Here is a 13401-nt window from a genome sequence, read left to right as displayed (position 1 = left end):
TGCAGCGATCCTCCTGCCTCATCCTCCTGAGCACTGGGATTACAGGTGTGTACCACCATGTCCAGGTTTCTCTCTAAATCTTTAGTAGGAATGGCGGTAAGTGAACTGTGACTGCAATTCAAGAAGACAGACCAACCACATGCGTTTACACCCTCTTCCTTCTAAGACTATATTCTTAATCAATGAATGGAACGTGCTTAACAGTGATAAAGAATGAGACAGCAGAAGACATTCCAAAAAGCTGTTCAGAAGATGGAAAACATAAATAGAAAATGAATTAACAAAATCAAAGGCTTACACTTAAAATGGTTAGGGGGAAGATTAAAACATTCCCCTAAAAGTGACTAATCAAAACAAAACACTAAAAGCATAGCAAGGTGCTTAATCTTTAAACAAACAAACAAACAAAAAAACCCTGAAGGGTTTGGGACTTAGGAAGACCACCAAAGCTGCAGAAGGGACAGGAGAACCGGTCTAAGGTACGGAGCTGGGCGCTTTAGGCCCTTACATGCAATCAGACCAGTCACTTCTCAGCTGTGCAGGAACTTAACCAAGTTTCTTAAGACCTCTGGGCATCACTGTCCTTATTTGTAACGAAACGATACAATATCTATCTCACAGTATTATAAAGGTTGACTCAATACATACAAGGTCAGTGAACAGTTTCTAGAACATGGTAAGGATGCAACAGAAATTTTTAACCCTCTAAAACTATTTGTATTCTACTGAATTACAGTGTATGCATTGAGAATCACTGATTTAAATAAAATCACCAGCAGCAGACACAGAAATGTCGGAGATGTAGCAGCACTTTTATCTGAATACCACAGTGATACCCTGGCCTAGTCTTAAAGCAAGGCTAACAATTCTGAGTGTACAGGTAAGTAGGAAAAATAGTGAAACTGAGGACAGAAGAAAAATTGACCAAAACACTGAAAAAAGTGCACGGGGCAGAGGTGCCTTTCAGTGTCCCGGTGTCATTCTGCAAGTATAGTGGGTACTCACTGTTTACCTACACAAAATAAAGACCTGATTACCACAAAGATCAGAAGAAAACACGCAGGCACAGACGAAAATGAGAACCGGACACGCAGTCCATAAACACCACCTGAGAAATGTTATCTAGAAACCTCACAGCTTGTGCTATCTGAAAATCATTTATTGCAATGACAAAACTAGAGTTTAATTATTTTTATTATTGAATTATACTGTAATGTCTACATCTATGATTTAATCAGGAAGAAATGCTTTGCATTTACATCAACGACACATTTACTCTAGTGGAATAAAACAGACACAGACAAAAGATCAAGTACATGTTTTTAAAAAATGGTTACATGTTTCACCTGGTCTTACTTTTGCTATTTTGGACCATACTTTTCCTACTAGATAACTGATCTTCCAAACATTTTAAGTCTGATTTTTCTCCTCACATTTTAAAACATTCAATGGAACATCTCACAATTACTAATTATAAACAAAAGACTGAAAACAGTATGTGAAACAAAGCTTGAAAACGAAGAGAGCAGATAGCTATTACCTTACAGTGGAAAAACTGAGCAAAACATGCCCCTCTGGCTCATCTCAGAGACACTTTCACCCAGAGCCGAGCACCTCAGATCTGGGAGCCCTTCCCGCGGCCCCTGCAGGCCCAGACCTAAGTGCTTCTGGTCTCAAGTGCAAAAGTTAAGTGACAATGTCTACAAAATATCAAAAAGCTATGTAGCAGAAAAGAGCTTATTCAAACCCAAACTATGTGGTGGTCTAAATATACACCTTCAGCTTTTCTTTTTAAAAATTATCTTTTCATTTTGGATGATATTTTGAAATAATTTATACTTTTAGTGTGCTTTTATGGTCAATGAGCAAAGCTGTAACTCAAATGATTAAGTTTAAAATTTTAACCTTTTATGTGGTTCTACTAAATTTCAATTATCTATGACTTTACCAAACCAGATTATGCATGAGGTTAGTTTCAGGTAAAACAATAAAATAAATCACCTCAAAGGTAATGTTAACTATTTCAAGAGTACACAAATTATAATGCCCATCTCATTCAAAGTTTACAACTTTAAGTATTAACTACGGCTTGCATGTAATTTAAAAGCAAATACTTCCTGTACTCTTTAATCATATTATACTGGGAAATGTAGGGAAAAAAAAAACTTGGCAGAATATTTTTTTTGGTAACAGAAAACAATGCAACAATGAATCTAAATGAAACAAAAGACCAGTGTTTAAAGTTTCTAATCTCTAAACAAACATACACTTATTATCTAAAAAAATATTTTGGTAGTAAATTGGATTGAGAGAATAAATGTTTTGCTGTAAATAAAAAGTACAAATTTCCAATTATATAGCTTATAGCTAGCTAACAGCTTTTTAAAACATGTACAGCTAGCCAACAGTTCTCTAAAACATGTACATATGATACCCTAAAATATCTCTGCTAAAAATCAACTTTATTTCAATGGGTCTTACTGAAATAGGATTTTCATGATACTAGAAATCTTTTAAAAAGTGAGTATGGCAGGGCTACAACAATAACATTACTTTTAATAAAAGTTACAGAAGAGATTATTGCTGTACTTTCCTCATAAACACCATCAAACATTTTTGCAGTTAAAAAAGTACAACCAAGCTACTCTTCCCTTACTGAATTTCATTGTTTCACATGTAAAATTTTTATTCAGCAGAGAATTCTTAGAATCTTTTCTGTAAGAATTCAAAGTATGTGTAGCTTCACATTATACATGTTTTGCCCTTATTTCCCAAGTACACAAAACGATATACATTTTCCCCCAAAATGAAGATGTCCACATTAAAAAAATAAAGCCTACGAAAAAGTTCCAGAGCTAAAAAAAGATTATTTATATGGCACAAGGTGATCTCCTACTAGTCCAAGGTCCAAAACATGTACATGAAGTCCATTTATATATCTTGTTTGCTTTTCAATGGAATACTAAATTTATTGAGGTGAAATCACATTATTTTTTAGTTCTTGTGTCAATGAGTATACACAAATGTTTTTCTACACAGTTATTAAAAATAGGAGACCAAGTTGAATGTGCCAAAGGGAAATCATTCAGTCGGTTTTGTAGGATCATAAAATTTAGAGAATGGATTTCCTTGGTTGGTTTCCATAGCTTGATAGACCAAAAACAAAAAAACGGCCACCACAACAAAGAGCAAAATTTTTATCCACATGGGAATGGAACGTCCCCTTTTTGTTTTTTCTGTCTTCACATCTGCCAAAGGAACATACTTAGGAACGTATTTCGATGAGAAAGGTTCCTCCATCCTGAAGTCAGTGAGTTCTAGTGGCCGGCCTGCAGCCCCTTTGATTGGTCTGCGACAACTAGCGCTATTGAGAGTGAAAGGAAAAGAAAAATAATTTTAGGTAAAGAACATAAAACATCAACACCTTTTCTAATTCTAAGCACATTCCAGGAGCTAACAGGAGAAAACTGACACATACAAAGCAGTGAGATTAACCTATTTAAAATTTCTATACATTTTTTCATTTTAAAAGTTAGATAAAGCTTTATTAGAAACTAGTAATAGAATATTAGAAAATAATATTCAGAACACTGATCAATATTCATTAAAGGTGCATTAAACGCTTTTCATAGCTATCATATTTAGGGGAGATAAAAAACACAAAGTAGTTTTGATTCCTTCAGTTATGAAGCAATTTGATAGATCTAAGCATAGTATTTTCAATTATAAAAGAGAAATGCAAGAAAAAAATGATTTTTTTCAAAACTGGGGGTGTAGCTCAGTGGTAAATCATCTACTTAATGTGCACAGGCCTTGGGTTCATTTATAGCACCAAAAAATAATACTAACAATAAACAAGTGACTTATAAAATAATATACTTTTTACTAGGTTTCTGTTTAGATTTTTAAATGTAGGGGATGGGAATGTAGCTCACCACCCCAAAAAGTGAAACAATTATTTATTATAATTCTTCAACTTGACAAAGTTAGTTTTGAAAATGATTTCAAGGATATGAAGTACGAATAACCAGTATCAATCAATCTGCTCTCAAAAGAAGTTTCATTCTGAGAAAGGAGGCAGAACAACTTTGTGACGAAGAATTAAAGATTCCCTGGCAGGATATACTTGTATTTGATTTGATGTATCCAAGTACCTAATTCCTGTTGGTGTAGCTGCTTCAAAGGGGAACATTTCCTTAAGAATATCTCTTTCTACTCTTCTTTCCTCTGTTTTTTCTCCCACCTAGTAAAGAACAAACCGCAAGTTAAAATTTAGAGTAAAAATGTGCAGTAATTAAAACATAATTTTAGGTAGAAGTTCCACAAAACAAAATGCCTACATTTTGAGACTGCTGCTTCTAATCTGTTATCATCTAGGTACCCACATGCTTCCAATACTTTCTTCCAGTGTATTCACTACAAAGACATCTTACTGTGGTTCTTAGGAGGAAACCGCCACATATTCAAATTACATAGGAAAAAAGCCAGTGAACTAATATGGCAGTGTAAATTCCCTCACTGATTTTCCATGCTTTTCATTAATGAAATATTAAGAGTACATTGTTTCTATCTCTGCTAAGAATTCCTTCTTTTGAGACAGGTCTCGCTATGTAGTTCAGGCTGGCCTTGAACTCAGTAGGTAGCCAGGCTGGCCTCAAACTCATAGCAATCCTCCTGCCTCAGCCGCCCAAGTGCTGGGAGTACAGGTGTGCACTACCACACCGGGCAAGAACTCTGTGATAAACGACCAAATACAGAAGGTGCCCAATTAGCATGAGCCTTAACAAATGGCAGTGTATCTTTTAAACTGTGGTCAATGCAATTTTTCCAATTTAAAAGCATTTTTTTGGCTTGACTGTTTTACTATAGTTATCTTCATGCCCAGATAAAAATATTTCATCTCTTCATAAGATTCCTTAAAATTATAAGGCACCATGCAGTTAGTACTTTAAAGCTTAGTTATACAGAAGTTAATGAATTTAAGCACCACACAAAGTCACTTTAAAGTCCCATTATTTAACCTTTCACAAGTATAGCCTCCCCGACAGCCCAAGCAGCACTTTTAAGCTTGCATCCGTGACAGACGTAAGCAGCACACAAGTGACCACGCCCTTGAAAAGTAGAACTTAAGAGGCACACACAGCAAGAGGATGGTAGTAGCATATACTATATTAATTTCCACTTTCACTTAAGTGTCTTTAATATATGCACATACATAATACACACACCACCCAATAAAGAAAGCTCTGCTCCCTCCCATTCTAAAACACAAATATAAAGATTTCCTCTTTGAAAGATTAATGATAGCATCGATCTAAATTTGATGCATTTACTTCAGCTCGTGTCAATGGTTTCTTTGGTGTTCTTCTGGGTATGTCTGAGAATTCAGTGATTGGCAGAATAGGAGCTGCATGCTTGAAATTTCCAGTCACCCTATTGACAACCTGCCAAGATTCAAATTATTCAGACTCAGCATTATCCAAAATAACAAAGACACTTGAAAAAGATATGCTATTGTTGTAACAATAAAAATTTACACAAGAGCCTAGAAACAATACACATTCAAGCTTCGTATGTGAAACCCTATATAATTCTTCAAATACTTAATAAAAAGTATTTTTATAATACTTAGAATTCTTGTGACATGAATTAAATTCATTTGTATAAGTGGCTATATTGCAAAATTCTAAAATGCAGAACCATATTGGGAAAATCCGTTAAAAATATGATATTTTAAAACATGTCAACTTGAGATTTGCCAAAATTTACCACCTCCCCATTTCCAATTAAAGGGTAATTTACAAAGAATACCACTTGTATAGTTTACAAAATATATTTACTAAGGATTCGTTGCTTGAAGCCATTATAGTTTCAGCTATGGGAGTATTCTCTGAAATTACTGCACCATCTATACGAAAATGTTGTGAAGTGTCCACCTGTTAGTTTGAAAACAAAATAAAAACAATAAATATAAAATAACCACTAAAACCCTACCAATCTGAAAACCCCATTCTAAGCAAGAAGCCTTGCATCACCCTTTTCCTTGGAGTTCTTCTTGACCCTCTTGTGGTCTCCCTAGTTAATGCCTGCAGAGGTCCGCCTTTTGAAGATCCACTTGTCCATTCAGTTTCAGTTATTCCATCTTGTGAATAGCTCTATTCAAGCATCGACACATGAAAAAGTCATATTCTAACATCACACACCTTAATAACAGCCACACAGTGCACTAAGATGCCACACCCTCCAAACGCCAGCATTTACCAATAGTACTGTGCTCTGGAAGTATTTCTAAATATTCTGATTGAACTGACATGTAAGAATCAGAAAACACAAGTTAAAATACACTACAGTCTACCATATTAGCTCACAAATTATAACAATAAAAGTTAGAAGGGGAAGCTCAGTAATTATCACTGGCTCCTTCTGTGATACTCTGCATTTCAGTGGCTCTACTATTACAGCTGCAGATCTTTGTTGAAACAAAAAGGAGGCTATTACTTCAGCAAGTCACTGGTTATAACAAGCAGTTTCCTTTTAAAACAAAAACACAACCTTTTGGTTGGAGAGACAGCTCGAGAGCATAATTCTTGCCTAACATGTGCAAGGCCCTGCATTGAAAACTATTCTTTTCACGTGGTTAAAATTATCTTAGTAAAGCCAGTTTGAATTCCATACAGCTACCTGAATGAAGATTCTCTAGTATCAAACTCTTCTTAGAAACACACAGAATCAAAATGACACAGCAAAACCCTGGTGATCATACTTCCCTAAGTCTGAGAGGCTAGTATATCACCCAGATATCAAAAATGCCAACCACAACTCACCCCAGAAAGAAAGGTGATAGTGACAGTTGTTGCTTGGTGGTCTCAATCGCTCCCTAAAACACCAACCATCTTTTTTCTCATGAAAACAGTAACAATTTTTAACATACTAGCTTGAAGTTCACTAGACCAGAGCTTCCCCAACTGCAATATGTATACTAATCACCTGGAGCTTTTGCTCTAACGCAGATTTTGATTTGGAGATTCTGGTACAGGATCTGAAATTTTGCATTTCGAGTAGCAAACTTTCAAATTTAAAGCCAAAGCTTTCAGATAGAGAGCATTCCAAATTCTTCTAACTACCCATCAATGGGTAATACTATGGTACACGTTTAAATCCTCACTTTAGTATTTTATCTAGGTAAGTGATGGTTTATATCTAAGTTAGTATCTATTTATTTTATAGACACTTTAAAAAATCTTTTCTTATGGCAAGAACCGCCATCCAATAAATATACCCATCAGTTAGATGGAAACATTACTGCTAAAACTGCAGAAACATACAGACATCACCTCATGTACTTGGAGCTGACATTTAAGGTTTTACCTTTGGCTGTGTGGTGGTGCACACTTTTATTTAATCCCAGCACTGTGGGAAGCTGAGACAGGAAGACTGCAAGATCAAGCTCAGCCTGGGCAATTTAGGATTTAGCAAAATCCTGCCTTCCCCCCAAAAAATAAATCACTTAGCTGCAATCTGAATCTCAGGGTTCCTTATCCTGCTACCAATTAAATATACTTGCTGAATGCAAAATTAATGTTAGTCAAAGACAAATGTGTAAATAAATCAACTATCCAATGCCCTTAACTCCGTCTTAGCTCAATTAAATCAAAATCTCTTCTAAAAGTACCTGGCAGGGCCGGGTTGTAGCTCAGTGGTAGGTAATGTGCTTAGCACTTGCAAGGCCCTGGATTCAATTCCCAACACAAATGCAAATTTACGTGAATGACTAAGTGGAGCCAGGCACAGTGACACATGCCTGTATTTCCAATTACTCAGGGGGTTGAGGCAGGAGGATCCCAATTCTGAGCCTAGCCAGGGCAAATTGCCAAATCTTTGAAATAGTCTTAAAAAGGGTGGGGGATCCCATAGCTCAATGGCAGAGCACTTACCTGACAGGTACACAGCTTCGGACTAAAACTCCAGCACTACAGAAACAGACACCCCCGCCCCCCAATGTTCAACACTAATCCCTTTTAATGACTATTGCTCAATGCCAGTCAAAATACGAAGTATTTTTACAATCATCTGCTTCAGCCGGGCACAGCAGTGCATGCTTATGACCCAGCACACTGTGACGCTAAGGCAGGAAGACTGCAAACTCAAGTCAGGCCTGGGCAACTAGGTGAGGCCCTGCCTCAAAGGAGTATGAAAAAGAAGGCTGGGGATGTAGCTCAATGCAAAGGCCCTGGGTTCAGTCCTCAGTACCACACACAAAAATCGAGCTTGATAGTCTAGTCTATTTGATATTATCAATATATACTCAGCATTTAAAACAATCTTTAAAGAAGTACATTACTTGAAAAGGCTAAACACAGTGTATTACTCATGCCTTAAGTGATACAGCCAGATATTCCCCTACAGGGGAGGGGAAGAGAGCCTCTTCCTTAAAACCGGTCATCTACCAAATCCTGCTTTATTTGCTATGCTTTATTTTAATAACTAAAATAATCTCTATCAACAATTTTAACCTGGCATTTACTGAAATTATTATGGCTAAAAATAAAAACATCACATGGTTACATTTTAAAGGCAAAATTCTACTTAAAGATTATTTTCTTCTGTGAAAAAGAGAAACCACAAGAAACTCACTAGTTACCTGTGGAGCTAGCTTCGAACACTGTAAAACATTTTTTGTTGATTTAATAAATTCTTTGGTTGAGAACTGTCAACCAATTTTACCAGTTGTTATCACTGCCTAATTAGAATTCTAAGAAAACTAATTGACAACCCTTTACACAATCAAAAAAGATTCTAAATTTTTTTTTTCTAGAATTTATCATAGGAATAGAATTATGCCTCATATAAATGGCATTCTTTGTGGTTTTTTTTTTTTTTTTTTTTTTTTGGTACAGAATCAAACTCAGGACCTCACACTTATCAAGCAGGTGCCGTGCCACTGAGCTATACCCCTGGCCCTCTTTGAGTTACTGATGATACTCAGAAGTGAAATGTTGCTGTCCCGGCATGGTGGCACACACCTGGGCTGAGGCAGGAGGATCACTGTGAGTTGGAGGCCAGCCTGGGTACAAAGTGAGTTCAAGACCAGACTGAACTGCACAGTGAGACCCTCTCTCCAACAAAAAAAGTAGAATGGTGATAACCCTAATTTTATAATTAAAGTTAGTATAAGAGTGATTATTTGGTTTGGGAAATGAATAAATGTTCACTGCCCTGAGTATATTATAGTAATAATTACTAGGATTATAAAGAGTGACTTTGAGAATACAAAAACATTATAATTCAATGATATAATTAATTTGTAAGGGAACATTTACTGATTGAAAAGAAATTCACCAGTATGTAAAATAAGCAATGTGACTGCCGTATATTTTACAGCTGAAGTAAGAAGCGCAGCATCATCTATGTTCAACAAGATGTTCTACAGAAAGTCTGGATTTGCCATGGAGACAAGAGGAAGAAAACAAGCCTTTCTTCATTGCCTTCTGATAAGCTATCAGGTAAAAAGCAACTTAGAAGACACAGAGTAGTTGAGGCACATGAGAAGGCAGGTGCTGGGTTATTAAAGGCTTTAACCCTTATCACATATTGATTGATAGCCTTTTTGAGACAGGGTCTCACTATGCAGTTCTTGCTGGCCTTCAGCTCACTTTGCAGCTGAGCCTGGCCTTGAACTTGCAAGGATCCTCCTGCCTCAGCCTCCCGAGAGCTGGGATTACAGGCATGCACCACCACGCCCGGCTCTGATCAAATATTTAGCCACTAAAAAAAAAAAAAAAAAAATCACAAAACTAGGTTATTAAAAAAAAAAAAAAAATCAAGATTATTACCCCAGAATGATGGCTATCATCAAGAAACCAACCAATAACAAATGCCGGAGAGCCTGTGGGGAGAAAGGAATCCTACTCCACTGCTGGTGGGGGTGGAGATTGGTGAAACCACTGTGGAAATCAGTTTGGAGATGCCTCACAAAACTAGGATTGGAAGTCCTATGTATCTATCTATCTATCTATTTATTTATTTTTGTCTTTTTGAGACTGGGTCTCATTATGCAGTTCAGGCTGGCCTTCAGCTCACTTTGTAGCCCAGACTGGTCTCAAACTTGCAAGGATCCCCCTGCCTCAGCCTCCCGAGTACTGGGATAACGGGCGTGCGCCATCACACCCGGCTGGAAGTCCCATTTAACCCAGCTATTCCCCTTCAGGGTTATTTTCCCAGAATTAAAAACATCATACTACAGTGATATATGTGCACCCATGTTTATAGCAGCACAATTTGTTGTAGCTAAATCTCGGAAACAACCTAAATGCCCATCCACTGAGAAATGGATAAAAACAACGTGGTGTTTTAACACAATGGAGTATTAATCAGCTATTAAAAAAGATCAACGCAAGGCTTCTGTAGGTAAATGGATGCAAGTAGAGACCATACTCATCAGTGAAATAAATCGGACCCACACGTGTAAACATCATATTGTCTCTTGGTGTACAAACCTGAAAGACTAGGTAAAACTCAAAATGTACAATAAATGATAGGAAAGGGAAAGAAATTGCTCAAAGGCAGGAACGATTGGGATGAGGGAAAGCAGACAAAAGAAGGCAGGCAGGCAAAATATAAATATATATATGAAGAGCTGTGATAACTGTACTGCTGATGTCTGATGGTATACTGAAAGGAACAGTTAATGCTTAAAATTTTTTATGTTCTGATCAGTTTTGCATGCTTGTGTCTGGTGGTCTGAGCAACTGATTTGAAGGTAACGATATGCAACGGAATCACCATGGTGAATTCCTACCATCTTGTCTAGTGAAACTGTATTATCTCTAATGTTTTATCTAATAATTATTTTCTTATTCTCTTTAATGGCTTGAGCAATCTTTCATTCTTATATCTGGTAATTTGAGCAATGTAGTTGAGGATAGTGATATGTAACGTAACAACCACTCTTGCTTCGTATTATTTTGTCTTGAACCCTGTTCCAATGTAGATGTCCTTGCTTTGGTTTGTTTATGTGTGTGATGCTGGCATGCTGCTACTGTTCTTTTTTGTTGTTGTTTGTTTCTCATTTACTACTCTTTAAAATAAAATTTTAAAAAAAGAATCAAGATTATTAAAAGCTACCTTATTCTAAAGAGCTCACTATCAATTTAAGTAAAAAACATGACCTATGTAATTATTCACACTAATTTTAAAAATATAAAAGCAACTGGGTGTGTGGTACACAGCTGTAATCTCAGCGACTCAGCAGTTGAGGCAGGAGGGCTACAGGGTCTAAGCCAGCAAAGACTCCATCTCCAAGTAAGAAGGGCCGGGGACCTAGCTCAGGGCCCCTCAGCCAATCCCCAGGATCACCACACACACACAGTAAGCAAAAAGAACAAGAACAGAGATCAAATCCACACCATACTCTTTCAATAGAGAACAGTTCTTTCATACAGCTGCTTAGGATGCAAAAATGCTTCAATACTTATTTGCTGATATCTACCAAAAACTATGAAATGCCAGTTTGTTTACCACAATATACAACTGAAAACTCAAAGATCCACCACAAATAGTTGAGTAAATTACAGTATACAGTACAGTTGTACAAAGCAACGAGGAAGATGGCTATAATCTCTTATAAAGTGATCTGCAGAATATATATTTAAGGTTGAAGACAGAAAGGAATGTACAAAGTAGTAGGAGCAAAAACATTATATATATAGATATATACATATAGTTATATTTTTAAAAATACTGTATATAGAACTCAAATTTGACTCTATTTGTCTAACTAAAAACACATATTCTCAGTAATTATTTAAAAATGAAAATGCAATTCTTTTATAAAACAACAAAAAATAAAACCCACATTAAGGTGTGGCCTTATGACAGTAAAGATTCTCTCAAGTGACTTTAAGCACAGTATTTTGACTTATAACCTAAAAGAGGGCACCAGCCAGATTTGGCACACATGCTGTAATCCCAGAACTCTGGGAGGCTGAGGCTGGGGATACGGCTCAGTTAGATTCAATCCCCAGTATCCCCGCTAAAACCCTCAAATTGCACTTTGCAGTTTTATGGTTAATATTAATGCTGCTTTATTTTACATGGGATATTTATATAAGTAACAATATCACTTAAAAAACAAGATACTCAGCATAAGAGACACATATAATACTGCCAAAGTAATCTATAGTAGTAAATTTAAAATATCACTATGTATTCATGACTTATTTTCCTCTTTTAGTAGGAAGACTGTTTTCCTACTGTTCCTAACTTTACTTACTGCAAAGGCCTAAAAGCAATGACAACTCAGTAGAAATGAATATCTAGCAAGAAATCACTGAAGACAAATGGGAGACAACAGGATAGTGTGTAAGAGAATCAGACAAAAGCACATATGAACTTAGTAATTCAAACTGGCTAAAGGTGGCACACTGTGAACATGGAAGAGTAACTCCTCCCCACCAAAACATTGAGCGTCGCCTCTTGTCTAGGGGTACTGCTCGGTGACACTTGTCTAGCATGCACAAGGCCCTCCTCGCTGCAATTACCAGCACCACAAAAACAAACATATAATTCTAATGATGGCAACTGATCACAAATATATAAAATACTGGATTTAGGCAATAATCAACAGCTGTTAGGGCCATTATGTAAAGGGGTATAAAACTTTGTATCAGATGAATCAGTCTTTCAAAACTGAACCTATGACTAGTTTTAGCATTAGCAAAAGGACACCCATGTACCTACTGAAATGACTGACAGGAACCTACAAGATGATTTGAACTATTCTTGCCAAAGAAAGTGAACTTGAATCTAACCAATCCACTAGATCCGTGCTAGTATGATAGCCACTAGATGTCTGTAGGTCTTCAAATTAATTAAAAACTTGCTTCTCTGACACTCTAGATACATTCCAAGTATAACAGCCCGAGGCTACTAAGGGGCAGCATAGATGTAAGACATTTCTATCACAGACTATAGTGCTGTCTTGCCATTGGTTTAACTCTCTGATTACAGGATACCCAAGGTGTAGATAGAAAAGTAAAATAAATGGAGAGAAAGAAAATTCAGTTACACATTTAAGGGATAAATAATAATAAAAAAAAATAAAATATATGTGCATCTTGTTTAGATCTTAACTTGAGCAATGTAATCTAATCATAAATGAGATGTTTTCAAGACTGGAGAAATTTAAACATGGATTAGATATAGAAAATCTATTAAGCTAGAAGGTATGAGCGAAGTTGAAACTCAACCGGTAAAGCGAAGGCAAGTGGTGAGCATCTGTAACTCTTCCCTATACTCCTACACTGTAAATTTTCTGTTCTAGGGTGAATGTCTCATTATGCCTGTCACCTCCTTTGCCTCTTATCTCACCCCTCAGTTTAGACTCCCCAACTCGTATAATTA

At 36.4% G+C, this 13401-nt stretch overlaps 1 protein-coding gene across 2 annotated transcripts in view; it reads right to left on the bottom strand.

Moving 5' to 3' along the window:
* Nucleotides 1-1176: 1176 nt before the first annotated feature.
* Tmpo (thymopoietin) overlaps nt 1177-13401 on the bottom strand; it is a gene marked incomplete in the record, with an annotated part of 30321 nt that continues 18096 nt past the window's right edge. The window contains 5 exon segments of one of the 2 annotated variants that reach the window (XM_013518576.1): nt 1177-3364; nt 4155-4243; nt 5334-5444; nt 5841-5936; nt 6036-6155. In XM_013518576.1, the coding sequence (XP_013374030.1) occupies nt 3082-3364; nt 4155-4243; nt 5334-5444; nt 5841-5936; nt 6036-6155 (699 nt within the window). 2 annotated transcript variants of the gene reach the window in all.

This window comes from Chinchilla lanigera, unplaced genomic scaffold, assembly GCF_000276665.1.
Source record: "Chinchilla lanigera isolate Chin_1 unplaced genomic scaffold, ChiLan1.0 scaffold00004, whole genome shotgun sequence".
Lineage (NCBI taxonomy): Eukaryota > Metazoa > Chordata > Mammalia > Rodentia > Chinchillidae > Chinchilla > Chinchilla lanigera.
This window is presented reverse-complemented; position numbering and strand designations above follow the sequence as displayed.